The sequence below is a fragment of the Rhodofomes roseus genome (genome assembly GCF_022264815.1).
Source record: "Rhodofomes roseus strain CIRM-BRFM 1785 chromosome Unknown C8Q71scaffold_6, whole genome shotgun sequence".
In the NCBI taxonomy this organism is placed as follows: Eukaryota; Fungi; Basidiomycota; class Agaricomycetes; order Polyporales; family Fomitopsidaceae; genus Rhodofomes; species Rhodofomes roseus.
Window position 1 is genome coordinate 1,556,011 of NW_025952962.1, and position 25,403 is coordinate 1,581,413.

General features: G+C 57.2%; 12 protein-coding genes across 12 annotated transcripts; 6 read left to right on the top strand and 6 right to left on the bottom strand.

Moving 5' to 3' along the window:
* Positions 1-10: 10 nt before the first annotated feature.
* On the bottom strand, positions 11-1,173 carry C8Q71DRAFT_795719 (uncharacterized protein; the record flags this gene model as incomplete). The annotated part of the gene is made up of 3 exons (XM_047925622.1): positions 11-703; positions 765-1,019; positions 1,084-1,173. The coding sequence occupies 3 exons, from the start codon at positions 1,171-1,173 to the stop codon at positions 11-13; spliced, it is 1,038 nt and encodes a 345-aa protein (XP_047781254.1).
* A 289-nt stretch (positions 1,174-1,462) lies between these two features.
* Positions 1,463-2,591, bottom strand: C8Q71DRAFT_514828 (Caleosin related protein-domain-containing protein). Its single transcript, XM_047919074.1, has 4 exons — positions 2,392-2,591; positions 1,980-2,337; positions 1,792-1,916; positions 1,463-1,735 (listed from the first exon to the last, which is right to left on the bottom strand). The coding sequence occupies exons 1-4, from the start codon at positions 2,504-2,506 to the stop codon at positions 1,605-1,607; spliced, it is 729 nt and encodes a 242-aa protein (XP_047781255.1). The 5' UTR covers positions 2,507-2,591; the 3' UTR covers positions 1,463-1,604.
* On the bottom strand, positions 2,592-3,770 carry C8Q71DRAFT_514827 (uncharacterized protein). The gene is made up of 3 exons (XM_047919073.1): positions 3,519-3,770; positions 3,407-3,461; positions 2,592-3,355 (listed from the first exon to the last, which is right to left on the bottom strand). The coding sequence occupies exons 1-3, from the start codon at positions 3,670-3,672 to the stop codon at positions 2,677-2,679; spliced, it is 888 nt and encodes a 295-aa protein (XP_047781256.1). The 5' UTR covers positions 3,673-3,770; the 3' UTR covers positions 2,592-2,676.
* Positions 3,771-4,079: 309 nt separating this feature from the next.
* Positions 4,080-6,045, top strand: C8Q71DRAFT_749748 (uncharacterized protein). Its single transcript, XM_047923224.1, has 3 exons — positions 4,080-4,284; positions 4,335-4,965; positions 5,018-6,045. Exons 1-3 carry the CDS (start codon positions 4,215-4,217, stop codon positions 5,823-5,825), a joined length of 1,509 nt encoding a protein of 502 aa, XP_047781257.1. The 5' UTR covers positions 4,080-4,214; the 3' UTR covers positions 5,826-6,045.
* Positions 6,046-6,776: 731 nt separating this feature from the next.
* On the top strand, positions 6,777-8,269 carry C8Q71DRAFT_856115 (uncharacterized protein; the record flags this gene model as incomplete). Its single annotated transcript, XM_047927257.1, has 8 exons — positions 6,777-7,001; positions 7,129-7,143; positions 7,199-7,338; positions 7,401-7,604; positions 7,669-7,758; positions 7,820-7,947; positions 7,995-8,142; positions 8,197-8,269. 8 exons carry the CDS (start codon positions 6,777-6,779, stop codon positions 8,267-8,269), a joined length of 1,023 nt encoding a protein of 340 aa, XP_047781258.1.
* Positions 8,270-8,556: 287 nt separating this feature from the next.
* Positions 8,557-9,775, top strand: C8Q71DRAFT_514959 (uncharacterized protein). The gene is made up of 7 exons (XM_047919075.1): positions 8,557-8,638; positions 8,706-8,956; positions 9,018-9,103; positions 9,156-9,239; positions 9,316-9,379; positions 9,434-9,583; positions 9,636-9,775. Exons 2-7 carry the CDS (start codon positions 8,902-8,904, stop codon positions 9,674-9,676), a joined length of 480 nt encoding a protein of 159 aa, XP_047781259.1. The 5' UTR covers positions 8,557-8,638; positions 8,706-8,901; the 3' UTR covers positions 9,677-9,775.
* Positions 9,776-9,873: 98 nt separating this feature from the next.
* Positions 9,874-11,399, top strand: C8Q71DRAFT_704326 (uncharacterized protein; the record flags this gene model as incomplete). Its single annotated transcript, XM_047920377.1, has 8 exons — positions 9,874-10,050; positions 10,111-10,250; positions 10,314-10,520; positions 10,579-10,668; positions 10,731-10,858; positions 10,910-11,059; positions 11,182-11,225; positions 11,280-11,399. The coding sequence occupies 8 exons, from the start codon at positions 9,874-9,876 to the stop codon at positions 11,397-11,399; spliced, it is 1,056 nt and encodes a 351-aa protein (XP_047781260.1).
* A 668-nt stretch (positions 11,400-12,067) lies between these two features.
* On the bottom strand, positions 12,068-13,464 carry C8Q71DRAFT_856117 (uncharacterized protein; the record flags this gene model as incomplete). The annotated part of the gene is made up of 2 exons (XM_047927258.1): positions 12,068-13,331; positions 13,385-13,464. The coding sequence occupies 2 exons, from the start codon at positions 13,462-13,464 to the stop codon at positions 12,068-12,070; spliced, it is 1,344 nt and encodes a 447-aa protein (XP_047781261.1).
* A 921-nt stretch (positions 13,465-14,385) lies between these two features.
* C8Q71DRAFT_749769 (uncharacterized protein) lies at positions 14,386-15,567 on the bottom strand. Its single transcript, XM_047923225.1, has 4 exons — positions 15,247-15,567; positions 15,115-15,181; positions 14,811-15,059; positions 14,386-14,758 (listed from the first exon to the last, which is right to left on the bottom strand). Exons 1-4 carry the CDS (start codon positions 15,274-15,276, stop codon positions 14,646-14,648), a joined length of 459 nt encoding a protein of 152 aa, XP_047781262.1. The 5' UTR covers positions 15,277-15,567; the 3' UTR covers positions 14,386-14,645.
* On the top strand, positions 15,568-17,594 carry C8Q71DRAFT_749773 (S-adenosyl-L-methionine-dependent methyltransferase). Its single transcript, XM_047923226.1, has 10 exons — positions 15,568-15,782; positions 15,866-15,891; positions 15,950-16,116; positions 16,174-16,237; positions 16,294-16,524; positions 16,581-16,696; positions 16,746-16,824; positions 16,882-16,981; positions 17,045-17,206; positions 17,278-17,594. The coding sequence occupies exons 1-10, from the start codon at positions 15,709-15,711 to the stop codon at positions 17,282-17,284; spliced, it is 1,026 nt and encodes a 341-aa protein (XP_047781263.1). The 5' UTR covers positions 15,568-15,708; the 3' UTR covers positions 17,285-17,594.
* A 6-nt stretch (positions 17,595-17,600) lies between these two features.
* On the top strand, positions 17,601-20,246 carry C8Q71DRAFT_515344 (uncharacterized protein). Its single transcript, XM_047919076.1, has 6 exons — positions 17,601-18,047; positions 18,127-18,443; positions 18,498-18,561; positions 18,621-18,705; positions 18,761-19,452; positions 19,508-20,246. Exons 1-6 carry the CDS (start codon positions 17,886-17,888, stop codon positions 20,078-20,080), a joined length of 1,893 nt encoding a protein of 630 aa, XP_047781264.1. The 5' UTR covers positions 17,601-17,885; the 3' UTR covers positions 20,081-20,246.
* A 1-nt stretch (position 20,247) lies between these two features.
* C8Q71DRAFT_515365 (uncharacterized protein) lies at positions 20,248-24,308 on the bottom strand. The gene is made up of 2 exons (XM_047919077.1): positions 22,408-24,308; positions 20,248-22,346 (listed from the first exon to the last, which is right to left on the bottom strand). The coding sequence occupies exons 1-2, from the start codon at positions 24,167-24,169 to the stop codon at positions 20,548-20,550; spliced, it is 3,561 nt and encodes a 1,186-aa protein (XP_047781265.1). The 5' UTR covers positions 24,170-24,308; the 3' UTR covers positions 20,248-20,547.
* Positions 24,309-25,403: the final 1,095 nt, after the last annotated feature.

A 25,403-nucleotide genomic window follows, 5' to 3' on the forward strand; every position in this document is an offset into this window, starting at 1 on the left:
CATTACTGTTTTACATGTGCTGATCCCATGGCAGCAGAGCGTCGGGGCCTAAATTCTTCCTCACAATGAGTTCACTGAGGCCCCACAGATTCTTCCCCAACTCCGGGGACTGCGCGGCTCTGCTCTCCTCGTTCAGCTGTCCCGGATCCGTGATGTAGTGTCCGTTCCACTTCGCCGGGTCCTGATCGACTTCCTCGCTCGTCGCCGCCCAGAGTGTGCTCAGGCTGCCTTGCTCCGGGTTGCGCATGAACGGGATGGTGAGGTGCTTCATCATCGTTCCCATAACGGTGCCGAATGTGTCCTTGAACTGGTCCTGTTGCGTCGTGTGCACCGCGCCGGGGTGCGTCGCGATCGCGACGATGCGCGAATTTGTCGGACGGAGGACGCGCTCGACCAGCCCATACTTGATGAAGAGGATGTTCGCGAGCTTGCTGCGCGCATACAGCCCGTTCGCGCCAATGTCGGTATTGATCTCGTCGATGGACGCGAATTTGACCGTCGTCGCGAGCGCGCGATGCAGCTCGGAGGAGACGGCGACGATCCGCGGGACGTGTGTGTCGGGGAGCTCGGTGGTGCGCCGCATGAGCGGGAGCACGCGGTTGGTGAGATAGAAGTGCCCGAGGTGGTTCACGGCGAAGTGGCGGTCGATGCCGTCGGCGGAGACGTCGTATTTGTTCACGCCCACGCCGGCGTCGAGGACAAGCTGTAGCATCATCAGCACGGTCACCCGGTTTCAATGCATGGTTGGCTCGTCGGCGGCTTACGATGTCAAGTCGGTCCTCTTGCTCTCGGATGCGGTCCCCGACCTGCCTGACATTTTCTAGACTGCCCAGGTCGCACGGCGTGAAGGTGACGTCGACGATGGGCGCGGTTGGGTCTGCCTCGGACTTGATCTTTGAGATGGCTTCCTCCGCGTTCTCACTTCTGCGCGACAGTAGGAGGACGCGCGCTCCGGCGAGCGCGAGGGCCTTGGCGACTTCGAAGCCAATGCCGACCGTACCGCCAGTCACGACTGCAGTCTGTAAACAAACCAACGGACACTGTTGAGAGAAAACGAGGGAAACCGAGTACGCGTGTGCTTACCCTGCCCTTGAGTTCGGGAACGCTCTCGTGGTCGAAGCCGCTGATGTTGTTGGCGTCGTTTCCGGTGACCTTGTTGATAACGGTCTGCATGACTTGCGATGGTCTGGATACAGTTACAAGGTAGCGGTTTCTGGAGAAGAGTTTGGAGGAGGAAGTCGCGTCGCCGCGGGGAGAGTGGCGCGTGTGGAGTGTACGCAATACAGTGAGCGGGAGGGGTGCCACTCGTCTTGGGAGCATCACAGAACTTTTCGGATGGCCGCATCGCCCTTTTATGCTCCAGTCGCTTGGAGAATGACGATGTCCTGCGAGCGTATGGCATGCGTGACGCACTCACCCGCAGCGGATCGAGTGCACTTGCCTTTTCTGGCACGACACTGGCCTCCCGATGGTTGCTACGATCGGGGCCGAAGGATAGCTGACGTCGCGCTGCTTCACTACACATTACGCACGGAGAAAAGTGGACTCTACGGGAACGAAATATGCGCGGAGAGATTCCATGTGCCAGTGTGCGTGTTCCACACTCAGATCGCTTTGGCTTTGCCAGAGCGCCGCAAGGATAGCTCGGTGAAGATGCTCCCGTCGTAGACACGCCTCAGATCCTCCTTCCTGATGATGCCGTCGTCGGGCCATAGCAGGAGGTAGAGGGACAACCCTGCGCGCCTTGTAAGTATCCGGGCTTCCGATGGAGATAGAGTCAGTGATACTCACATTCGAACAAAGCACCCAATGTGCCGAAAACGTCGAACAAGACACGCTGGCCGCCCATGAGCTCCCACATGTCCCACATCGTCAACCCATCCTTATCACCATACTTCGCGAACATGTCCTCGAACCTGTTTGGCGGTCTGGGTCAGCTCTCCTTCCTCAGTAGCAGAGATGGGTGCGAGGACACCCACTTCTGAGGGACAAAGCGGCCTTCGTTGTCATAAGTGCCAGTGTCGCTGCCATGCTTGGCTTTGTGTATATTCGCGAGGTAGATACGAAAGAACGGATCCGGCAGGTAGCCTGGGCAGGTTGGGTAGGAGAAGTTGAAGTGTATGATGAAGACGGAGAACAGCGTCAAGAAGATATTGAACCCCAGGTTGCGGAACCCGTGGTATGTGTCGTGCGGCCAAATGATGTTATCGCCGTCGGCATCGAAGTAGGCGCAGTGCTGCTGTAGAACGGTGTGCCCGCTGTGTTTGTCCGCCCAGCCGCTGCTCTGAGTGCCATGAGGGCATTCGAGGGAGGGTGCAAGGTTCGCGTGAGCAGTCCCTGGAGCGACATGTTCGTATGAGATAGCGCAGCCAAGATACTTGCAGAACGTACCAGGATTCTTCAGTATCTCATTCTCCTCCGGGGAGGGGTTATAGGGACGTCTGTCGTAAGTGACAGAGACCTGCCTGATGTAGGTTTGGACCGCGGTATCCTTAGTTTCAAGCATAGTTGAGGAGGGTTCCTTGAGGAAGGATACGGACGACGATTTGGAGGCTCTGCGAGTGACCGGTTGTTGGTTGGACGATCAAGCGGCCGTGGTGCCACACACATTTGTGACAAGGCTCTTCACCACGCGACCTTCACCTTGCACACAGTCCATTCAGACAGCGGCGAACGTTACAACGCATCTGCGCGTTCACTGAAATGGAGCACGTCCGATCCAACCCCATAAGCCGCATCCCAGTCAAACTCGCTCGAGTGGTTCTCTCTCCCGAACGCGTCGATCAGCGCCTGGGCCTCACTCCCGCCGCGCACCACCGGCTGCGCGCCCTCTCGCGTCTTCCCGCGCGCGCCCTGCCCGTAGATGTGCGTGTCCCCGAGTGTCAGGAAGGTGCCGATGTGGCGGAACGTCAGGCTGATGCGCTCCCCGTTCGCGAACCGCTCCTCCGCCGACTTGGTCTTCTCAGGCCGCTTGTCCGTGCGGATGCCGTGCAGCCAGCGCATGTTCGTCTCTAGACCCATGACGAACATCGAGTTGTGCGGGAGCGGGATGCGCTGCGACGCGCGGCCCTCGCTCGCGTCGGCGGACGCGCGGTGAGCGTCCTTCTTGGTGCGCAGGGTCATGACACGTCGTGCGCCGAGACTGACGTTGACGATGTTGGACCCGCGCACGACGTCGATCGTCTTGTCGGAGTGCTCGGAGATGTAGTCGGCACCGGTGCGGTAGTGCTGGATCAACACGTGGTTGACGGGGTGGTGGAGGGTTTCTTCGACGTGCTGTCGAATAAGTTCTACGGTGGGTGAGAAGGGGAGGAGGGGCGGAGACTCGTCTGCTGGGTGGCGGTAGATAGGATAACTATGGGCACACCAGGTTAGTGCTGCATGGGATGATTGTGACTGGACACACCTGCCATCTTCGTGGACGAAACCCTGCACTGCAACCAATCGTGGAACCTCGCCGCCTGTTTGAGCACCCTTCAGTAGGGCCCTTGACCCAAGCCTAGAAGTAATATCTTCACCTCTATGAACCATCCGATGCCACTTCACTTCATCTCGAACACATTGGAAGGCATGTTCTGATAACTCGGGTGGAAGGAAGTCCGGGACGAGGAACGAGTCGCCTTCGCCTATGGAATCTGCACTCTCGAAAACGGTCTTCTGCTGAGAGGGCATTGTATCGTTTGAGGGTTAGTTGATATTGCAGTCGCAGCGCAGGGGAGCTTAGAATTGTATGTCGTAAAGATGAGCGAATGCAGAACGTCCACGGTTCAACCTGCTTCGGAGGTGCCAATCGACTCGACTCGGAATGAACAGCCGTGCAGATGTCTTTCCTTTCTAGACGACTCAAGCCGAGTTCAAGCAGTAAACGTTAGCGCAAAAGCCCTGTGAATCGCACAGCGGATATCCTAGTTGGTAGTAGCACGTAGCGCGGGTAATGTTGATGAACAAAGAGTACTTCAAGGAGTCGCCCACTTGAAGCGCGTGAGGCCGGGATCCTCGTTGACGCCAAAGGCCCGGGGTTCCCGGAGCGCCCATGATTGATCTCGGTTTGCGCGCCGTGAGATGGAATCTTGCAGACTGTCACCACCTCTGAGCAAGCCCGGTGATACGGCTGTCACTGACTCTTCGCATTGTTGTCGCTCACTCGGACAACACACACTCAGGTTGTCCATCTTCAGACCCGGAGAAGACATCACTAGTAGAACACGTCTACGATGGGCCTTTCAGGCCGGAAAACGAAGCAGCGCATTGGCGCAGATCCCCGAAACCTCACATGGGCAAACGGTGCGTAGCCTCACCGCCGCCGGGGGCCTGTTCTAATTCACCCCGTGCAGATGCGAGCAAGTTCGGCACTTCATACCTCGAAAAGTTTGGCTGGGCCTCAGGCTCGGGCCTCGGTGTGTCCGGCGAGGGGCGCACCAATCACATCTCCGTATACCAGAAGCTCGACATGCTCGGTATTGGCGCGGACCACAAGAATAACGAGGACGGGACGGCATGGAAGCAGGGAAAGGACTTTGAGAACCTGTTGCGGAGGCTGAACGCCGATGCGGGCGAGGAGGGTGCAGCGGATGTCCCTAAGATTGACGGCTTCGTGCGGCCGTCCGCACAGGCTGAGGAGAGTGCGCAGGAGCCAGAGGAGGAGGGCGGCGAGGAGGAGGAGAAACCACGGAAGAGGAAGAAGAGGAAGCACGATCAGGGGGACGACGATGCCGAGTCGGAGGATGGTCAGGAGGAGAGACGCAAGAAAAAGAAGGACAAGAAGGAGAAAAAGGAGAAAAAGGACAAGAAAGGGAGAGCGAAGGAGGAGGAGCCCGCTGCCAAGGAGAGCAAGAAAGAGAAAAGGCGCAAGCGCGAAGCCAGCGACGACCAAGATGCTATCTCCTCGGGCAAAAGTAGTGTTTCGACCACCGTAGCAGCGGAAGCTATGGCCGCCGCGAAAGCCCCGGTGGTTGTGCCACGCCCGTACGCGCAATTATTTCTCGTTCGTTCCTTTACTGACGGCTGTTTCGCGCAGTGTGCGTGCACATCGCGCCCGTCATATTGCAATGAAAGGAATGGCATCCAAGTCTGCTACAGCAATTGCTGAAATCCTCGGAGTCTCGTCGTCGCCATTCGTTGCCACGCCGTCTCTGACTGATACACCCGATCCCTCCTCATCTTCTACCGTTCTCGATACCCCCGCATCAGGCCCTGACGCCTCTGCTGTGCCCAAAATGCAAGACCTGACGACTTCGAGCAAGAGCGTCATGGACTACTTCCGCGAGAAGCTCGCCGCGAAGAGCAACCGCACGTCTGAGTCCTCGACCCCTGCCGCCGCGGAGACGCCGTCTAGCGATGACTACGACGATCGTCCGAGGGGCGGTCTCGGATTGGGTGCCTCGAGGCCGCGCGTGGAGACGGTTGAGGCGGAGGACTATACTGACCGCCCGAGAGGCGGCCTCGGCTCGTCCAAGCTCTCGATGTCGTTCGTACAGTCCTCGACCCAGGTAGCGGTGGAGGAGGCTGGGGAGTGCGAAACGTCTCAGGCACAGCTTGACGAGGACGAGTCACAGCCCAAGCGAAAGTCGAAGAAACGGAAACACAAAGACGCAGGATGCGATGCTCCTGCGACCACACCAGACTGCTGTGAGGGCTTCTCGTCTTCTGTGGTCGAACGGAAGAAGAGGGAGAAGGGGAAAGCGCCCTCATCCAGCGATGAGGTCCGACCACCGGACTTGGAACCGCAGAAGGAAAAGAAGCGCAAAAAGTCAATGGACCAGTCGGACGCCGCCGTAGCGGTGGACACACGGAAGAAGCGGAAGAAGAAACACGAGGCAGAGTGATGGTCATAGGGGTGTGCGTTGTCTGCTGCTCAGTCAAGGATGTCTTCCTCTGTGCTCGTATGTGGTATGATGTCACGCCTCACGATCCAATTCTTAACATTTCAGGTTAGGGCGGTGGCAACTTCCCTAATATGAATCATCTTCCTCCTTCACATCGTAGTGAGTGAAGAACAGCCGTGGCAGCGCCTTGCACTGGGATGTCGATTGGCCGCGATATATACACTCAGGTCCTGGTAATCCAGGTATACCTGCGAGGTAAGGTTGGAATAAGGTTCAATGCGTAGTACAACGCCAGAATGCCAGCGACATCGACCCTGCTGGCCGCAAAGCTGTGTCCGTCAACTATCATACGCTGTGAAGCATCATCGCGTGAGTGACTGGTTCTGTCGCGCGCAATGCCTGACTTAACACTGGGATTGCCGCCGTTGCGGTTTCCTTCGTACAGGCGGGTTCGAAACTACGGACATACGAGGGCGCTCGTTAACAATTCCGTTTGGCGCTGGGCTACGGAGAATACTGTGGCTCAACTGGATGTCCTGCCTTGAAGTCTATCATTACACACTCGCCGCAGCTCCGCTAAGAACGTTGTCGCATGCGACGCAAAAGCGTCTCGATGTTTGGTGCCACAGCTGGCAGTCTCTTCTGTCAAACCGCAGAAGACGCCGCATTGCAATCTTTGCCACTAGCACGCAGTCACCGCTGGGAGACTTGTCTATAAAATTGCTGGTCAGTCGACCGTCGGTATACCTCATCTTCTTCGGTGTGCTCTTATTCTCTGAGTCTCGACATCCTGTGTTCTGGCCTTTCCCCAGATCGCTCCTTCTCTCCCGCGTCTCCACCTTGTCCTGCTGCCAACTTGGTCTGAGTATGTCGCAAGAAACAACGTTTGCCTCCGAGACCGATCGAGCATCTAAACGTCTGGCGCGAGCCAATACGCTAACGCTCTCGGCCATGCAGAAGGACGGGTCTTGTGCCTTCTTGGACGAGCTCCCGTTAATCCCTTTTGACCATCACAATGTGCAGGGCGACACATCGTCGTTGCTGACGGGTGGAACAAATGCTACTCTGGAGACAGACTCGCCCAGCACGAAATCCTCGCCCAAGCCGAAGTCGAAATCGAAGCCATTCCCGAATCGCGCGCGCAGGTGGTGTTACTACCTCGTGAAGAAATTCGTGGTGAATCACTTGATCATTTCTGTTGGTCTCTGTGGTGCTGCTCGTCAGCATCTGCATTGCGGTGGGGTGGTCTCTACGTCTGGGTGGCTTCCGAGCTACCCAAATCCTTGATGCGGATATACAACAGGAGACGTCGCTCTGGGTAGGTGCAGTCAATTCGGCTGTATTCAATCCACAGCTGATAAGCCGAGCCTTAGGTTGGACTCGATGCGCACCTCGTTTCAGTCGACTCAGAGGAGCAGTCTATCACGATCGACTGGATCGTTTTCTGCTACTGCCCACACGGTGCCTCTGCGTCCACTCCGGCCTGTCCTGATGTCTACATCTACTTTGATCAGTAAGTCTTGAGTAATTTCATGGCTAAGAACGCTAGTCCCGGGCCGGCTAATCAGATGCCAGAAACCTGTTGCGGAATAGTTCAACGTCGACTACGGACAACGAGAAACCTGGACCCCTGTTCCTTCTGAACGCAGCGGATTACGTGGCTAATCATAATACGACCAATCCTGATTATCGCTACAATTCTCCGCAGTTCAGGACCGAGCTGATCATGACCGCCTTCTATCGTGGCAGTCGATCCAGTCAGTCATATCCCTTCGACAGGTGAGTTTGATGATAATGTTATATCGAGCAATCAGTTCCAGCTGCTGATGTCGAGCGTTGTTAGGTATACATCTACCTTGGTTCTTTTTGCGCAATCAGTCAGCGACAATAGCACGATACCCATCGGCTTCGGTTACACAGGAGGAGTTGCTGTGTAAGTATGCGACCGCGGCACGAATCAAATCATATCTTTCTGACACTGCACGATGATCTAGTGGATTCAATGCAAAACTTGACATATACGAATCCGGGGACTTTGCGCACGACGTTGCGATCAAGAATCTGATAGTCACCCGAGGACAAGTCATCAGGATCTATGCATTGACCATCGTCATTGCAATGTGTGAGTTCAGCGTCGTCTTGTGCGGTACGATACCTCATGTCTACCAGGGATGATCACGATCACCTTCGTCTTGGCCTGTATTGTGTCTGTGTTCTTCGGCAAAGGTGTCAGGCGAGGTCTTGGTGCTGCCAGTCCCGACATTGTTTGCATTCACCTCTTTGCGGACCACGATGCCTGGTGCACCGAGTGGTTTCGGTGAGCATCATCCTTCTATTGGTCGAGACCCAATTGAGATTGTCATTCTTACAGGTGCCGATATCGGTGGGTATTGCAGCGGTTTACGCTGCCAGACGTCGCTCATGTTGCATTCCAGATTTCGTAGGCATCCTCCCCTGCTTAGCACTGCTCACCTTCTCCGTGAGGCGCCAAATTCACGTAGGAAGATGCTTAGCATACCTACGCTTAAGTACTGGTTCGTATCATCCCATGGCAGGCTCATTACATCGATCGGAGCATGTGGGAACATTCGTTCAAAGCCGCCGACGTTCAAGTGCCCCCCCGGCCACTGCCTCTGCGAACTGAGTAAGGTCAAGGCACGATCACTGATCTGTTGCTCACAGAACGCCCGGCGGCGGACTCCGCACCATATATGCATTTGCGGTACGTACATAGTGAGTCGACTCCTGTAATAGTTGACATACATCGGGTCGATATAAGATTCGACCCTTGGGATTTTACCCGGACCGTGCTGGTGAGTCATCAATAATATACTGCATACTGAACGTGAGTTGACTCGACGAGGCTGCGCCTTTTGACAGCTGTTTTCAAAACAATCGGCCCCTGCGTCTGGAACTGCGCAGAGGCGGAGTCGGTGGTTCCGTCAAGGTGCCAGTACCATATGAAGTAGCGACGGGGTCAAGCCTATCCCAGCTACACCCTAGAGGGTGGCCGAGGTCGAACGGCAGGAGCTGCAGATCCGGATCACTAGAAGTCAAGACCCGACGTCCTCCGCCTATGTGTGTTTTGTCGATGAGGGGCCTATCATCATCATCATGGAAAGCGGCCACAGGTGAAATCGTCACGACTCAAGAGGCCATCGCAGTTTATCCTCAGTGCTTGATCTGCTTCAGGCAGCACCTTCATATCCCGTCATTTCGTTCAGGCATCCGTATCGAAGGTTCTGGCTGTCATGGTGGGGAGGAGTCTGGCTGTCACGGTGAGTACTCCGAGTCCTACCGACGCACGTGAAGTGATAGTCTGGCTCTTAGGCTCTCTCATGCTCCGTCCAACGACCATGCTACCATCACGGACTTGAACGCCCCTTGCCCCGTTCGTGTATAGCCCCTGCAAGCGTGAGTAATTGAGCCCATATGCTGTGCTCTAAACACATGGATGTCGATGTGCGGATCGCCCGCTGTCAAACCGCAGGAAAGTCTTGTCTGGAATCAAGGGGAGACCGCAGATTACGAAACAACTATTGAACTAGGCTTAGGCTAGTGAGCCGTCGGTCGTCATTCTCAAATTGCTTATAAGGGATGACCCCCAGTTATACCGCTCACACTTCGATCTTTCGCTACTGCTGCCTGTGGCACTGGGACAGTCCTTAATTTGTCTTCGATTTCCGTTGACTGTTCTTGGCTACTTGTTTGTTCCTCCAGACTCAGGTTTTCAATCCGCGTCATTGAGCTCAGGCAGCGTAATATGGCTCAGGCAGTAACATTCCCGACCGTCATCGATCTGACGCACAGGCATCCAGCAAGGGCTGGCACGGCACCGACCCCCGCTCTAGGAAGCGACACTCTTCTCGTCTCCGCAGAACGGGCCCAAACTCTGCCAGCGTTCCAACAGTTCGATCCGTATGGGCTCAACGACACCCCCCTGACGACACCCGACTCGGTCATCAAGCTGCCAGTGTCTCCCAACGATGACACAGACTTGCCTACTGCGTCGTCTCCACCCAAGCGGCCATCGAGATTGAAGCTATCAATGGAATATCTAATCAGAGCGGTCATCGCTTTCGTGGACAGGCACTGGATCATCGTCTCTAGCGTCTTCATCCTTGTCCTCGTGTGCACCAGCATCGCGGTGGGTTGGACGTTGCGCCTGGGCACCTTCAAGGGTGTTCAAGTCCTCGACTCTTTCCTCGTCGAAGATCCGGTCTGGGTTAGTGCAACCATCAACTTGAACAGTCTTCCCGTGCATAATTGAGATCTTGAGACATAGGTCAAGCTGGACGCAAACCTTATATCCGTCGACTCGGATTCACAGTCCATTACACTCGACTGGTTTCTGTATTACACCTGCCCCGATGGAGCGTCTCCGTCGACTTCGGACTGTCCGGATGTCAACATATATTTTGATCAGTAAGCAAATGTGTGGTCGACGTGTGCTACCACTGCTGACATTTCGCTGCAATTTTTCGACAGGAATTTGTTGCGCGGCGATTCCAGCACGACGACGGCGAATAATGAGAAGCCCACGCCGATCTTCTCCATCAACGCGACGGACTATGCAGCCTATAACGCGAGCAGCACCCCCGACTTCCGCGTCAGTTCGCCGCAGTTCAGGACCCAAGTAGCCATGACGGACTTCTACTACGGCGGTCGGTCTGCACAGTCGTATCCCTTCGACAAGTAAGCATGCGCATTTCCTCCACTCATGCCTACGGTCCAGCTCACACAAACTTCCAAGGTACACATCCACTCTGGTGTTCTTTGCGCAATCCGTCAGTGACAACAGTACCGTGCCGATCGGGATCGGTACCACCAATGGAATTGCAGTGTACGTTCTCTGTCCGTATGTTCGCCGGCGTCGCCATCTAACACCATCATGCCGCGCTCTAGCGGATTCAATGCGAAGCTCGACACTAACACATCCGGGCTAGCTGCCCATGACGTGTCTATCAAGAACTTAGTCGTTACCAGAGGGCAGGTGATCAGGATGTATGCCCTACTGATTGTCATCGCCATCTGTGAGTGTTCTGGTTTGCCGAGTTTCCTTCCTCACTAACGACTTCGTTCAGGGATGATTACTATTACGTTCATCATGGCTTGTATCGTGTCGGTATTCTTCGGGAAAGGTGTCAGAGGCGATGTCCTGGTGTTGCCCGTCGCGACTTTGTTTGCGTTCACGCAATTGCGCGGCACGATGCCGGGAGCACCCAACGGCTTTGGTAAGCTTCACTTCGATTGCGTCGCTAACGAACAGTGCTAACGCGCCATTTCTAGGTGCGGACATTGGTCAGTGTCGAAGCCGATCAATTCGACGTCCATTATTACTCACGTCACGCCGCAGATTTCGTCGGTATACTTCCTTGCCTAGCGTTGCTCACATTCTCGGTTCGTTGACGCACCCTCGCTTCTCGTGTTGAAACTAATGCGTGGCCATATCAGTCTATCTTCATGTCCGCTGTGTTCCTCTTCCGTAACCCGGAGGAGAACTCGCCTAGGTGGCAGAGGTGGCGCGCGCTGGCGCAGCCTGGAGAGAAGAGTCAGGCTGCTTTGCCTGTGTAGTCTTGCGGTCGGTCGGTATCTGCAACGGAAGTATGTATCACGGGTTTATCTATCTATGTATCTACGCCCCTCTTTGCGTCTTTGGATATTGGCGTGCATTGTGTACATAGATCACGGGTTGTGTGTCCGCAGTCGACTGTCGAGTGATACAAAGTGACACCGTCATGGTTGGCTCCGGGTGGTTTCACCGCGATCGGATGCATAGCGTTGCACACGAGACCACTCCGTCGGTCTACGTTGCTTACCTGTAAAGATCTTAGATTGAACGCAGCATCACAATCTCAATGGCCCAGACACAACTTACACTCGCTGACTTCCAACGGTAGCGCTATGTAATAGGCTCACACTGCTCTATGTCCTCCCACCCTTCATCTGACGGCTCATTCGTCTTTCGACGTGAGTGCTTCAAATGCGATGTAAGCCCCCGAATCCAGAGAATCATGGCATCACACCAAAGCGATGAACCACATATGCATCTCATCGTACACTGCTCACGACGTTAGATGACATATCACTCATGCTCCTGTCGAAATTCACAAAATCACACCGAGGATATTAAAAGCGAGACTCGCAGCCCAGAGCTATTCGCATTCTCGTCGTAACAATACAAATGAACTATCTTCCTACTACAGAACACATCATACCGCTCGGCATTCTCGATCCACCGCTTAGTCAAGCTCGTCGTAGTCACCGAAGAGCGAACGGACGAGCAGCTCGAGCTCGCGCGCCTTGTGGGCCAAGGTGCCAGGGGCCGGCTGCACGCCCTCAGCGTTGTGCTGCGCACCGGTCTGCTGAGTGTGGTGCTGCACACCGGTCTGCTCAGAGTGGTGCTGCACACCAGTCTCCTCAGCGTGCTGAGTGCCGTGGTGCTGCCCCTCGCGGGAACCTGCGGGGTGCACACCGGAGTGTTGCTCGTGGTTGTGGTGCGCGCCGGCGTGCTGAACACCCGTGCGCTCACCCTCCACGCCGTGACGACCATGACCCTTGTTCTGAGAACCATGGCTCCCACGACCGCGCCGGCCAGAGTGGGCATCGCGGTGCTCTTCTTGCGCACCTCGGTGACCCGTGCGGTGCGCGCCGGCGCCCTCGTGCGCTCCAGTGTGGACACCGTTGTGAGCGTGGGCACCATTGTGAGCGTGGGCACCGTTGTGAGCGTGGGCACCGTTGTGCTCCTGGCCGTGCGTACCAACGTGGGGCTCCTGGCTGTGCGCACCAGCGTGCACGGAGTGCTGTCCATGAGCGTGCTCGCCCGTGCCCGTAGCGCCGTGCGCCTCGTGCTGGGCAGAGTGCGCGTGGGGAGCCGCGTCCTGGGTCGCGGCACCAGTGGCAGGGACCTCCGGAGCCGGCGAAGCGGGAACCGCACGAGCGTACCCGTGGTGGAAGTGCTCGCCCTCGTGGTGGTGGCCGTGGTGGTGCTCGCCCTCGTGGTGGTGACGGTGGTGACCGAACTCCTCACCGTCAACGTCCTCGGCGTGGTGGTGGTGGTGGTGGTGGTGACCGTGGTGGTGGCCGTAGTGCTCACCCTCCAAGTGCTCGCCGCCGTGGTGGTGGTGGTGGTGGTGACGGTGGTGGCCGTGGTGGTGGATGCGCTGATCGTAGTGGTCACCGTCGTGGAAGAACTCGCCATCGTGGTGGTGGTGGTGGTGACCGTGGTGGCCGTACTCCTCGCTGTCGAAGTGCTCGCCGTGGTGGTAGTGGCCGGGGTGGTGATGGTGATGGTGATGACCATGGTGGCCGTACTCCTCAGCGTCGTGCTCCTCATCGTGATGGGGCGCACGAGCCTCAAGCTCCTCGTCGAAGAAGCGAGTGAACAGCTCCTCCTGGAGGTCGCGGCGAGCGAGCTCGAACTCATCATCGACAGAGCGCGCCTCGAACTCGGTCACCTCCCGAGTGGGAAGGAACGAGTCCTCGCGAACCTCGATGTCGGTGGTCCTACGATGCGAGCGTCAGTGCGTGAATCTATCGAACGTGAGGACCATACGCACTTGACAATGGGCGCAGCGAAGGCCGGGGCGACGGACGCAGCAGCGACAAGGGCAATGGGGATGGCAGAGTAAGAACGCATCGTGAATTGAACGGCGTAAAAGGGTCGGTTGGGTAGAGGAAGAGAGTTGAAAAAGTCGTAAAATCGTAACGAGAGAGTGCAAAAAGAAGTACAAGTAAGGCTGTAGAGAACGTAGTGAGCGGTGTGAGCAACACACATACGAACAAGGGGTACTCACCGACCGGCACCTGTACCTGGGAGCTCTGAAAGAAAGAAAGAAAGAAGGCTGCGAGCTGGGGAGTTCTGACGCGGCAGGCGCATCTTTATACGACGCCCTCCGCCGAAATCTTGGCCGTACGGCCAAGTTACAGCGTGGCATGCGCATCAGACCAGACCCCATTCCATCTAATCCGGGAGTAATGCCGGACAGGCTGTGGTTCGGCAGGGCACCTGGTTGGTAGCGCGACTGTTAGCCCGCGATGATGAAACGCGAAACGGCCGCTCAGGAAGCAATTCGTGCTGGTCATTGGCGATTCGGATTAGTTCGAAGAGCGATGAATTCGTCGCCCATCTTGCACCCGCGCTGATATGGTCAATAGCGTCGAGATGCAGGTGGACGATACGGCATTGAGTGCTCACCACCATGGGCGGTCTTCATTATCAGGTGTACTAGCGATGAATTTGACGACGCATTATGTCTGAATGGGCTCGGGTGCGAAAAGGGCGGGATGTCGTTATAGCGCATGCCAGTGAGGCCGATACATGCCGGGATCAAGCAGTGCTAACCGATCATGATAAATGATCCACAACCCGGGGGCCGGTGCACACTTTTCATGCGGCAGACGCGATGCGTGGACGCGATCACCTGGACGCGTCATGGCACAGCCCATGCTCGCCTTGTCACGCCAGGCGCGTCCTTGCACCTGGTGGTGACCTGGATTCATCCAAGATTCATCCCGCCAACAGGAAACACGTTCGCACTGCGGGGGCCTGTCCAACGCACAACTGTTCAAGGATGTCAAGATTAACTCGGAGGGAGCGTCAGTGTATTGCATCTGAGGACGGCATGGTCTACTGTACGTATTCTACAAGTACAACAGTCCGGTGTAGATGTCATGAGATGAGGAGGCCAACATGTGCGATGAAGGAATGCAGCAGAGAACAGTACGTACAATACGGTACAGAAACCGAAGGAAATCCGATAGGAACCAACGAAAGAAAGAAGGGTGGCAAAGTAATCCCGAGATCCCGCGGTGCTGCGCTTATGCGCACAGACCCTCGTCGAGAGTGAGCCCACACCTAGAGCACTTCACTCGCCGGTCCAGCAAGCAGCAGCCGATGCCCAGAGGGAACCAGATGATGGCCGCAAGAATGCCTGAACTACAGTCAGCAGACACTCGCCCACTCGGAAAACCGATCGGACATACCGAGGACTCCGTAGCGCGTGCTCGGTACGTGGCCGCCTTGCTGCAGGCAGACCATTTGCGGGTGGTCCGGAGAGAGCAGAGAAACGATATGTTCGCCGGATACGGGGTTCACATAGTTGTAAACCGTCGTTGTTGGCATGGACGGTATGCGCGGTGAGGGTCCCGCCAACGGGTGTGATGGCGGCGGGGGGATTGGGACCTTCACTTGATCGGCTCTCGCCGCTCCATCAGCGAGGAAGGGCCCGGAGGCTGCGTATGAAGAAGTGAATTGCTATTCCATAGCCACGAACAAGTTGTCACCTACCGGCAGCATCCTTCATCGTTTCATCGTAAGAGGGTGGCGCTTGCATATCGTCCTTGGACGCTGTAGCCTTCATTGCGGGGAGAATACCAGTCAGACGTCAAGCACCGGCTTATATAGGGCGGGACAACGGACCATGTTTGTGGTGTTCGGGTCTACAATCATGGCGGCTGGTGGAGAGGGAGACAGGGGTCGCTTTGGGCCGACCGAGCAGCAGCGGGTCTTGACTGGGTCTGCGGAGCACTGCCCTGCGCAGCTTACGCAGCTGTGTCACAGTGTGTGCGGCTCTGGAGGGGCTTCGGAGCTGCGCCGCTGTGGGACGCGGCCGACCTTCGCCATTCTGTCAGTGTCCGCAAGGGCCGCCTGTGTTTGGCGCCCGCCGCAGCGTCGCGCGTCTCGATCACGTGCCCGACGCGCTGTATTCGATCGAGGCCTGCACGTGGCTCTGGAGCGCATTTTCTTTTCGAGCTCTTTTGTGGCGCAAGCGCGCGATTGGCCCCAGTCGTGTTCGTCTGCTCTCCTGCTGTCCGGTCCTCCTCGCCTTCCTTCGTCTGAGCCGTATTTCACTGAACTAGCAAAGTAACGCGACCCTTAGAAATGGCAAACGCAGGACCGTCGACGACCCCCATGGAGACAGATGTGCCGGTGGACAACATGACTTCACGAGACTAGTTCGTTCGCGTCCTTCGTTGGCTCTGCGGTCGTGTCCGTGCAGAGCCGCCCAGGAAACTGACATTAACATTGGCGTTTGTAGCTATGCGGACTCGTACGCGCACTTCGGTACGTGTTGTATCTGTCTAACTCTAGGATAAGATGCTGATGGTGGGTCGCGCGCAAGGTATTCACGAAGAGATGTTGAAGGACAGCGTACGAACGGGATCGTATCGCAACGCGATCATCAACAACGCGCACCTGTTCAAGGGCAAAACTGTTCTCGATGTTGGCTGTGGAACCGGGATCCTGAGCATGTTCGCCGCCAAGGCAGGCGCAAAACACGTCGTCGGAGTGCGTATCATGTCGCTGACCGCGCCATTCCTGGACCTCTTATTCTGTCCCTCATAGATCGATATGTCCAACATCATCGATCAGGCAGTTAAAATCATTGAGGCCAACGGCTTCAAGGACAGTGAGTCCGCTTGTTTCCTCATCTGCGATCGCGTGCCAAACGCTTGCCTCGTACAGCGATCACACTCGTGAAGGGCAAGCTCGAGGACGTCCCGCTACCCATCCAAGAATTCGACATCATCATCTCCGAATGGATGGGCTACTTCCTGCTTTACGAGTCCATGCTCGATACCGTGCTGCTCGCACGTGACCGTTACCTCAAATCAGACGGGCTCATCTTCCCGGACACTGCGACGCTGTACATCGCTGCGATCGAGGATGCGGACTACAAGGAAGAGAAGATCAACTGTAAGATACTTCTCAATTGTGTTCATGAGCCGTCGTGCCAACTGACGCCTGCTCAGTCTGGGACAACGTGTATGGGTTTGACTACTCGTGTATCAAGGACATCGCGTTGCGGGAGCCTCTTGTGGATACAGTCGATCTCAAGGCAGTCGTCACAGACCCTTGCCTTGTGAAGGTATGCAGTGCGGTCTCTTATCGCTGGCATTATATTGAATGGCCCCCAGCACATCGACCTGCGCACGGCAAAGAAGGAGGACCTGACATTCACAGCACCGTTCTCACTGAACCCGACCCGAGACGACTGTGAGCAGAGCCGTTGTCGTCGGGCAATCAGCCGCATACTTATATGCTTCTGCATAGATGCCCACGCTTTCCTCGCCTGGTTCGACATCTCCTTCGAGTGCACCCACACAAAAGTCAAGTTCTCAACTGGGCCGCATGCCAAATACACTCACTGGAAGTCAGTTACGCGATCTGTTCTCTCCTGCTCTAGCAGTGCTAAACGTGGAAACACTTCCTTCAGGCAAACTGTATTCTACACGCCTGAAACGCTCACTGTATTCCAAGGACGGCCGGTCAAGGGCCATCTGTGGTGCGCACCGAACGCACGCAACCCGCGCGACCTCGACATCACGATCGCATACCAGACCAACGACGAGCCGGAGATTAGCGTACACTACAAAATGTGCGTGTGTCTTTTCAAGTCTCCCTCTCGCGTGCCGTCGTGCCCCGGGGCAAACGCTGACCGGTTGTCAGGTCCTAATTTACTGCATTGCCCTGCGCTGGATTTGGCGTGCATAATGATGACTGCCGCGGCTGTGTATTATTCGCCTGCAGGTATTAGACGATTGTATCTCTTTTGGACTCCGTGTGCCACGATGGTTAGATGTTGCAATAATGTGTGTTCCAGTATTGATCTTGCGCATGGCCTCGATGCGGGGCCTACTTCTGTGTCTGTTGGCAACCTGCAAATGAGAGGGCAAGGTCGCACGAACAAAGCTTGTTTGAGAGGCATCTGAGAGGCGCTCCTCAGCCTGCCATCGTGCATCATGCAACCGAAGTAGGCTAGATGCGTGCCAGTGGGAGCGCCTCGCGGCCAGTGTGGACGCTCAGCTTAAGTAGTGCAGTATCCTGGCCAAAGAAGCTGCCCCAGCGTGGTGCTCGCCCGCCTAAGACGTCGACTTCTGATACATCTCTGCGGCTTCCGGCGGTCGCAGCTGCAGACCGAAGACCTCCGTAGGCCTGTGTAGCACACTACATACATAACGACGACCGCATCAGTCAGCATATGGACCGACCGTCCTCGTACCGCCCACACACTGCCGAGCATCCCAGGACCCACACCCATCGTCCTACCTGCTAACATGCAAGATGTATCCGCCGCACTCTATCCCGTCCACCGTCTTCTCAGCTGGCAGCGCGCCCCGCCGCCAAGCCTCAGCCTCAACGCGCTGCCGGCAGACATCCTCTTCGAGATTACGTCCTACTTCAACACGCTGTCTGACGTCCTCCAGCTTAGCCTCGTTGTAAGTCATTCTTCTGCTCTGCCCGGCTAGGCGAGCCTCGCTGCGCGGACATCGCTGTTGATTATGTGTCGTTCTGCAGTCATCCGCCGTCTACGCGAAGACCATCTCTGCGATCTATGGCGCCGTCGAGCTGCAGGGCCCCGCTCAGTGCGAGGCGACGCTGCGGATGCTGGGCCGATGTCCCGCCATTGCGCGACACGTCCGCAAGCTCGTCGTTCGGCCTGAGAAGGAGCTCCCGCGGAGGCCTCGCCCCCAGACGAAGGAGTGGGACGTCGCGGGCGACATCTCGCGGATAGTCGCCCATGCCGCCAAGCACCTGCACGACCTGCATGTGTTCGAATGGGACGGGGAGGACATGCTCCCGGACGACCGTATGTGGTCGGAGCTGCAGCGCAGGTGCGCGTTGGTGTGTGCGGACGGTCGTTGAGTGTTTAACTGGTCTCGTACAAGATGCCCGCAGCTGCGACATATCGGCACGACTCTTGGGTGCTTCTTGCCCCGACCCACAAGCTACGTACGTATCGTCACCGCGGTTTGGAACATCCGCAACCCTGACTGTGTCTTCCGTGGCAGCTGTTCAAGTTCAGCGGCCTTGAGGGCTTCTCGTTGATCTTCAAGGATGGCTTCTATGCGCACCAACTACACCTCGCCTCACGCGGTAAGCCGTTGACTGTGCACATGGCTAGTATAGCTGAGATACTTGCATGCCGCAGAGAGCGCACCCGTCTTCTCCCGCCTCTGGGACATGCTCGTACAGCGCTGTCCGTACCTGGAGTCTCTCGCAATCGCAGGGACATCCTTTGAGTCCTCAGACGTCTTCCCCCTCTACAGGATACGCTGGCCGTGTCTGCGTCGTCTCACCGTCGGCGACGTCTTCCCGGGCAACCTCGCTCCGCCAGGGCAGATGGGCTTCCACCCCTTCGTCGACTTTATCGAGCGGCATCCCACTCTGGAAGGTTTGCACCTCCTCGGCCACTCGGACATCCACCACCTCGACCTCGCGCGGCTCGAGGACGATGCCGTCCCACATCTCACGGAGTTCACTGGGTCCCTCGATCATCTCCGCGCCCTGATCAGCCGGGGCCAGGGTCAAGGCGCAGGCGCGAATGCGAACGCACAGGTGCTGTGGGGCGCGCAATGGGGGCAGCACGTCCCCCTCGGCGATACGTCGTTGGCGAAGACGCTGAAGAGGTTGTGCTTGCCGGAGCCAATGCAGCTGAGGGAGCTCACACCGCTCTCGATCTCGCGCGTGCTGACGGACCTGACGGCGTTGACGTCGCTGACCATCACGTTTGCGCTGCATAGCGGGTACGACAGCAACGGCGTGTTCCGCACCATCGTCTCCTCGTGCCCGCAACTGTTACACCTAGATCTCACCTGCACCAGCAAACCTTCCTTCTACCTTGTAGGTCTGCTGTACTGCGAGTCTGCCATGGGTTGGGCTCACGGGCATGTTTCAGGACACATTCTCCCGCTCCGTCAAGAAGCTCGCCCGCCTCCGCTCGCTCAACCTCACCATCGTCAAGTTCCACGGCGAAGAAGCCATGCACGTCGGCGCCGCGCGCATCGCCCTCGCCAACCCGCGCGTCGCCCGCTTCACCATCAACTACATCCCCGCGCACGCACCGTCGATCCCGCTCCCGCCCCTGCTCGAGACGGGCGCCTTCGAGCTCCTCTGCGACATACACGGTCTCCCCGTGAACCTGTACGTCTCGGAGTGGCGCGCGGTCCTCTCGGGTGGCGGTGGCGGCGGGGTGATCTGGCGCAGCATGGTGAGCGCGGCGATGCTGCTCGGGATCGGCGTCGGGACGGGCTGGCGCAGGTCGCACAACGGGTGGACGAGGAGGTGGGCGTGTGAGCTCCGGCACAGTGGGCATCCCGACGTGACGCAGAAGGGCATGTGCGAGCTGCTGCTGGAGCGGAGCCAGGCGGGCGAGGAGGCGCGTTTGCTCTTCCTTTGCTTGGGCCTGTTGCTCCTGGCGATGTGGGGTGTCGTCTGGCGAGCATCAGGTTATGTGGCATCGAATGCATGAGATCACATCGATTCATCGTCTCGTCACTGGACCATACGTAGAACGTCGTCTTCACTACTGTACAGTATAATCTCAGTGTACTGTATTACCAACTTGGACCCGAAGCGTTCGTGGGCGTTGCTCTCATATTCGCAGCCACTCGACCTATTCTCGCAACATACAACCTACGGAAGCGTGTTCGCTAGAGAAATGATGATCATTAAGAGACATTTATAGACACAGACATCGCATCGCGCAATTGAGGACACAAAGGAGACGTATAATCATACAGTTTCTACGTTATCCATGAGGTGCTAAATGAAACAGTGGTAGAAAGTTACTCATACCGGGCTATGTATACGACCTAGGGTATCGAAGATAGATGCTAGAGGGTGAGCAGAACGAATAGTCGTGATAGATCTTGAGTAAGGCGGCGTAGATGACGTAGAACATGGATATAACAGATGCAGATGGCGGATCGCAGGCTGTTACTTCGCGGGCACTGTCTCGGGTCCGAAGCTTGTCATGGCGAGGCAGCCCAGCCACGCCATCTCGACCGCAGCCCTTCCGATAGGAGTGAGGTCCCAGATGAGCTCCTCTTCCTCTGCCTCTAGCGGACGCATGAAGCGATCGCCAGCGGGGGTAGAAGACGGCTGCGACACCGCAAGGCCAACTTTGGCCAGTCCCTCGGGCAGGAACTCGACGCCCTTGTGGCGAGCACCGCACACGCCGATGATCGCACAAGGTGTCTCCAGACGCGACTCACGGATCGCAGCGGACGGGAGCGCGCTGATGGCCTCGACCATGGGGCCTGTGATGGATAGCCCATCAACAGGGATCCTCACTCCGGTACCAAGGAGGTCGTGGTAAGAGATGAGTCGCGCGCAGACGGAGAAGGAACTGAGCATGATTGTCTTCGGGTTGGAAGAAGCTGAGGACAGATGCTGAGAACGAGAGCCAGAGCGCGACCGCTTCTTGTTCTCCTGCTTCTTCTTACCCTGCTCCGCGCGTTCGAGCTGAGGTACATAGTACACCAGGAGGTACTGGCGCTCCTCGACTGGCATGTTATACACAGAAGGATCCTCGTCGGAGGTAGAACTCGGATCCGTCTCGCCAGGCCAGAGGGGGAGGAGCATGTGGAGGGAGTCTGGCGGGACGTGGGAGAAGATGTTGACCTTGTCGTCGTTGCCGCGGCCTCTCCTCTTCCCGCCGCCCTTGGTTTTGAAAGAAGGCAACAAACCGACGTCCTTGAACGACTCGTTCAAGTTTTGAATGACCCGATCGCGCTCCTCCACTCTGGACCGCGGCGCCATGGTCATCCAGGGCGGCGTATAGTTGCCATCGAGCACAGCCGTGGGTGGACCAGAGGGAGGCCGTGAGATGACCTTCACTGGGTTCTGGCCGAGCAGTCTTCGTCTCAAGCGCTCCGCGATACTGCGGGAGTGCGAGTCGTCCGCTGTCCGCTGTTCAGTCCGGCCGCGGAAGTATTCAATGCTGTTCTGATCAAGCGTCGCGAACGCCTCAGCATGCGATGTTCGCGGTGGCATATGCTCGTCTTCGTCGTCAATAGTCCAAGTGTTCACCCGAATGGCTGCGCGCTCAGAGGACGCAGTTGGTGGCGGCGACCCGAACTTTGAATGCGAAGGTCCTGCTGACGAGCGAGCCGCCGTGAAGTCCGAGTCCGAAACGGAGTGCGCGTAATGCGTTTCGGCTACTGTTGGCGAAACGGGAGCGGAGGGGCCCGAGGATGTGGACGAGGCATAGTTCTTCGCAAACTGGACCGACTCCTCGTCGGTATGGCTTCCGGTGCCCGAGGTCCGGCCAGAGTTGCCCGTGGCATCGGAGTTGAAGTCTTTCCCCTTGCCCTTCTTGTCGCTCGGAGAACGCTTGCCCGTGGTGTCGCTTGAATAGCTAGGTTCGCTCGATCGGCCGCTCTCGTTCGTGCTCATGCTGCTTGCAGTCTGCGGCCGTGACCGGTTGTCACCATCCTTCAGGAGCCCATGCGAGTTGAGCTGGCTGGTGGTGCGCGTGCTGGTGTACTGCTCCTGGACTCGCTTGGTTGCTAGCAAGATGCTTGAGCTCGTGGGCATGGACGTGCCCCCGCTCCGCGACTTCGAGTGTTGACGATTAAACAAGTCGTACTTGCGGAATATCGAGAACGCAGCGGCACGCGAGTGCTTATGCACCACCGCCATGGGTCCGCCGAGCGTGTTCCCTTGCGAGTACGGATCGACAATGTGACGCACATTGACGCGCTGCGACGGCGGCTTTGACGGATCGTCGACAGCTATTGAGAGTTTGTGTCAGAACCATGTACCGATCGACCGCTACAAACTCAGCTAACGTACCTCTCATCAGTAACTTGTCTACCTTGAACCGCCCAACGTGCGCTTGCCGCCATAACTCCTGCGTGCCCGGTGCGATTACTCTCGCGGAGCTCTGCACCCAGCGTGTCCCGGGCACTACGTCCTGCGACGTGCTGTCTGCACCCTCCCGTTTGAACGTCCACTGCACGGCGCGCGTGCTGATCACGGGATCGTACCGCTGCAAATGGCGCATGAACGCGTCCTCACCGAGACTACTGACAGTCACTGTGCTCGGACGCCTCCCAGAAACCCCAGTTACGGGTGCGCCCCAGCCCTGAAAATCGAATGCCTCGAAATCTGCCGAAGGTCTCGCGCCTTCGAGCGGTACAGGAGGTGTGTAATGTGGGTCGACTTGCATCCAGGCGGAACCCGCTGAGTGCCACGACTTGCGCTCGCCATGTTCGTCTGGGCGTGTGCCTAGAATGTAGTTCACATTGAAGCCGGAGAAGGGGTCGGCTGCGTTTTCTGGGGCTGGATATGGCTGCAGCTGTTGTTGGCTCTGCGGAGAGGGGTGTATGCCTAGCGAGTCAGACAGTACGTGTTTGTCGGGGTTTACGAGGGTTGTGGGCGTCCCAGTCAACGTCGCCAAGCTATCTTCTCGAACTCTGGAGGCAGCGTCCTCGGGTGCTTCGGAGGTCATCCACGGGATACTGCCTCTTCGCGCTTGCACCACCGCCACATTACCCTCTGGATCGATGGTGTACTCGGTTTGCGTAACTATAGGTAGTTCTGGCAGGTCGTCGGCGGTTTCTGCAGCCTCAGAAACGTCCATCCTGTCGTCTGAGTGTCCCATAGGGCTGGGGTTGTAAACGTATTCCCGATAGTCGCCACCGAAGGTATGCTGCGATGCGACGTCCGACATGTCTGCGTCCCTCGAGGCTGGGGTGATGGCATGGCGGTCATCCATCTCAACGTCGGTGTCGAAGTCTCCCGATTCTGCGTCATGGTCGCCGTCCTCGTCGCGTGCCCCAGGGTCTGTCTCGGCCTCCGAGGTCTCGGGAGTGCTCTCCCGTCCTCGGTCGACGGGGCTCGCACCCGGTCGCTGAGCAGAAGTCGAGACAGAGGGACGACGAGGGGGCGAACGCGACGTCCCAGACGGGCGGACATTCATCGGCAGCGAAGGTCTTCGCGTACCGTCGTTCATTGCGCGCATTTTTGCTCGTGTCTGCTGCTCCATTTCGTCGTCCTCGTCATCTGCTCTCGAACCCTCATCCTCCAGTTCCCTCCCCCGTGTCCTGGGTGTCCGTGAGCGTTGGCTAGAGCTTCCATGGGTACTAGTAGAGCTCGGACCGGAGACGGAGGGCCGAGGCGTACGATCCGCGCTGTTAGAGCCCGACGGAGGGGCAAGGGGGTTCACCATCTCCAGGTGGTCGGAGCGGCCGGTGTGTGCAGAACCAAACGTGAAGGAAGATAAATTAGAGTATAGATCGTCAGAGCCGCTTAAGCCGCTATTCGGGTGAACATAAGATTCGGTGGGAGGGATGGCAGCGTGGTGGGGGGATGGTTGCAGGTGGATGGTGGGAAGGGATGTGCGTCGACTCGAGGACACCGAGGACGAGGCGCTATGGCTGGGACGCCGGCCAGTTTGCCTGTTATGGGCGGAAGGGTGTCGGAGAGAGGTAGTCCCGCTGTGTGAGCTATAACTACGGATGATTGGCGATTGATCAGCGGCGAACGAAACAGAGGGCGTACTGGCTCGGAATTGACCGTCTTCTAGCCGATGAATAGCTGGGCTCAACTCCATCACGGGCACTGTGGGTGGGCAGGATGGGGCGACCAACGTAACACAGGTGATCTGCGGCGCGTTCCCATTCCTGTGCTGAGTCGGTAAGAGCGTAACCAGGGAAAGCCGGGCGTGAGGACGCGGGCATCTGATGGTCAGTGTCCGCGAGCCTCCCGTGGGTGGGTTGGCAGTGGAGAGGGGCGAGCGGGGTGCGTGGAGGGAGACTGTGGAAGAGATGGAAAGAGGTCTCGGTGGGGTGTATCTCGGGAACACTGCCGCGCCGGTAGGCGACCGACGAAAATGGTTTCTGGGCTGATGGGGGGCGGGGGTCGTCGCGGGCTAGCTGGGGCATGGAGGGCGACGGAGGGGAGATGGAGGAGGAGAGAAGGGCGACAATGGCAGGTCTTCAATGGCAGACAGGCCGCCCACGCCTACCCGCCCTTGTGCCCGATATGGCAAGAGGCAAACAGCCGTCGCAGCGACAAGCCCCAGCGCCTAGCGCCCGTTTCACCGCGTCGTCCGTTTATCCTCCAGCACCTCCGCCTACTCGCCCACAGCTCGCCCATCATGGCGGCCCATCCATCTCGGTCTGCCTTCAAGTTCGGCGAGCATCAGACCCTGATTGAAACACTGCGACCCCGCCGGTGCGCAGAGCGCGCCCCGTATAGCCGCATGTATCAGTCTCGTTGCAACGCCCGGGGACAATTGGAGAACAACAATGCCCCGTTTGGTCTGCTCCCCAAACGGGTCAGAATGTTTGTCTTCAAAGACGCAACTTTGCATTGGAAGACAACCGTTTTGTACCCGAGCGCATTGTTCTACCGTGACAACAATTGACATTCTCAATATGCATGCAGTTGCAACTTGACGATAGTTGGTCGTCTGGCAAGCCATGGTCGGATATGATGATACAAGGCCACACTACTATTCAACCATAAGCGGCAGTTCTTTTCCATGACCTCACGTAGCTGGAGCACGGCGCGACTACTCTGCTGCAATTAGACTAAAGATTATAACTGATCTACCATATAGTGCCAAGGATATGAGGACCGGAGGGGGCATAATGTACCGGTCGGTTGATGACTATCTTGAGGATATGAACTTCAAAGCTTCATGGCCATCTTCCTTGTGCAAACGAGACAGCAGGCCTAGATCTGTTCACCGGATGCGTCCAGCCTGTTCCAGTGTGTTGGCGCCTCTCGCTGGTGTCACATCTGTCTTACTTCTTGAAGTCAAGCAAAATGCTAGTATGTCG

What these genes read in the sequence shown, in the direction of transcription:
- C8Q71DRAFT_514828 (XM_047919074.1), bottom strand. Translation starts at nt 2,506, where the DNA reads ATGCTTGAAACTAAGGATACCGCGGTCCAAACCTACATCAGGCAGGTC. An exon ending in GGCCGCTTTGTCCCTCAGAA is followed by an intron (nt 1,917 to 1,979) that starts GTGGGTGTCCTC and finishes ACCGCCAAACAG; the next exon opens with GTTCGAGGACATGTTCGCGA. An exon ending in ATTGGGTGCTTTGTTCGAAT is followed by an intron (nt 1,736 to 1,791) that starts GTGAGTATCACT and finishes CAAGGCGCGCAG; the next exon opens with GGTTGTCCCTCTACCTCCTG.
- C8Q71DRAFT_514827 (XM_047919073.1), bottom strand. Translation starts at nt 3,672, where the DNA reads ATGCCCTCTCAGCAGAAGACCGTTTTCGAGAGTGCAGATTCCATAGGC. An exon ending in GCATCGGATGGTTCATAGAG is followed by an intron (nt 3,462 to 3,518) that starts GTGAAGATATTA and finishes GTGCTCAAACAG; the next exon opens with GCGGCGAGGTTCCACGATTG. An exon ending in TTCGTCCACGAAGATGGCAG is followed by an intron (nt 3,356 to 3,406) that starts GTGTGTCCAGTC and finishes GTGTGCCCATAG; the next exon opens with TTATCCTATCTACCGCCACC.
- C8Q71DRAFT_749748 (XM_047923224.1), top strand. Translation starts at nt 4,215, where the DNA reads ATGGGCCTTTCAGGCCGGAAAACGAAGCAGCGCATTGGCGCAGATCCC. An exon ending in AAACCTCACATGGGCAAACG is followed by an intron (nt 4,285 to 4,334) that starts GTGCGTAGCCTC and finishes CACCCCGTGCAG; the next exon opens with ATGCGAGCAAGTTCGGCACT. An exon ending in CCGGTGGTTGTGCCACGCCC is followed by an intron (nt 4,966 to 5,017) that starts GTACGCGCAATT and finishes TGTTTCGCGCAG; the next exon opens with TGTGCGTGCACATCGCGCCC.
- C8Q71DRAFT_514959 (XM_047919075.1), top strand. Translation starts at nt 8,902, where the DNA reads ATGTGTGTTTTGTCGATGAGGGGCCTATCATCATCATCATGGAAAGCG. An exon ending in CGTGTATAGCCCCTGCAAGC is followed by an intron (nt 9,240 to 9,315) that starts GTGAGTAATTGA and finishes GTCAAACCGCAG; the next exon opens with GAAAGTCTTGTCTGGAATCA. An exon ending in AACTATTGAACTAGGCTTAG is followed by an intron (nt 9,380 to 9,433) that starts GCTAGTGAGCCG and finishes GATGACCCCCAG; the next exon opens with TTATACCGCTCACACTTCGA.
- C8Q71DRAFT_749769 (XM_047923225.1), bottom strand. Translation starts at nt 15,276, where the DNA reads ATGATTGTAGACCCGAACACCACAAACATG. An exon ending in ACCCGAACACCACAAACATG is followed by an intron (nt 15,182 to 15,246) that starts GTCCGTTGTCCC and finishes CCCGCAATGAAG; the next exon opens with GCTACAGCGTCCAAGGACGA. An exon ending in AACGATGAAGGATGCTGCCG is followed by an intron (nt 15,060 to 15,114) that starts GTAGGTGACAAC and finishes CTTCATACGCAG; the next exon opens with CCTCCGGGCCCTTCCTCGCT.
- C8Q71DRAFT_749773 (XM_047923226.1), top strand. Translation starts at nt 15,709, where the DNA reads ATGGCAAACGCAGGACCGTCGACGACCCCCATGGAGACAGATGTGCCG. An exon ending in GGCCAACGGCTTCAAGGACA is followed by an intron (nt 16,238 to 16,293) that starts GTGAGTCCGCTT and finishes TGCCTCGTACAG; the next exon opens with CGATCACACTCGTGAAGGGC. An exon ending in GAACCCGACCCGAGACGACT is followed by an intron (nt 16,825 to 16,881) that starts GTGAGCAGAGCC and finishes GCTTCTGCATAG; the next exon opens with ATGCCCACGCTTTCCTCGCC.
- C8Q71DRAFT_515344 (XM_047919076.1), top strand. Translation starts at nt 17,886, where the DNA reads ATGCAAGATGTATCCGCCGCACTCTATCCCGTCCACCGTCTTCTCAGC. An exon ending in TGCCCCGACCCACAAGCTAC is followed by an intron (nt 18,562 to 18,620) that starts GTACGTATCGTC and finishes CTTCCGTGGCAG; the next exon opens with CTGTTCAAGTTCAGCGGCCT. An exon ending in ACTACACCTCGCCTCACGCG is followed by an intron (nt 18,706 to 18,760) that starts GTAAGCCGTTGA and finishes TGCATGCCGCAG; the next exon opens with AGAGCGCACCCGTCTTCTCC.
- C8Q71DRAFT_515365 (XM_047919077.1), bottom strand. Translation starts at nt 24,169, where the DNA reads ATGGAGTTGAGCCCAGCTATTCATCGGCTAGAAGACGGTCAATTCCGA. An exon ending in AGACAAGTTACTGATGAGAG is followed by an intron (nt 22,347 to 22,407) that starts GTACGTTAGCTG and finishes AACTCTCAATAG; the next exon opens with CTGTCGACGATCCGTCAAAG.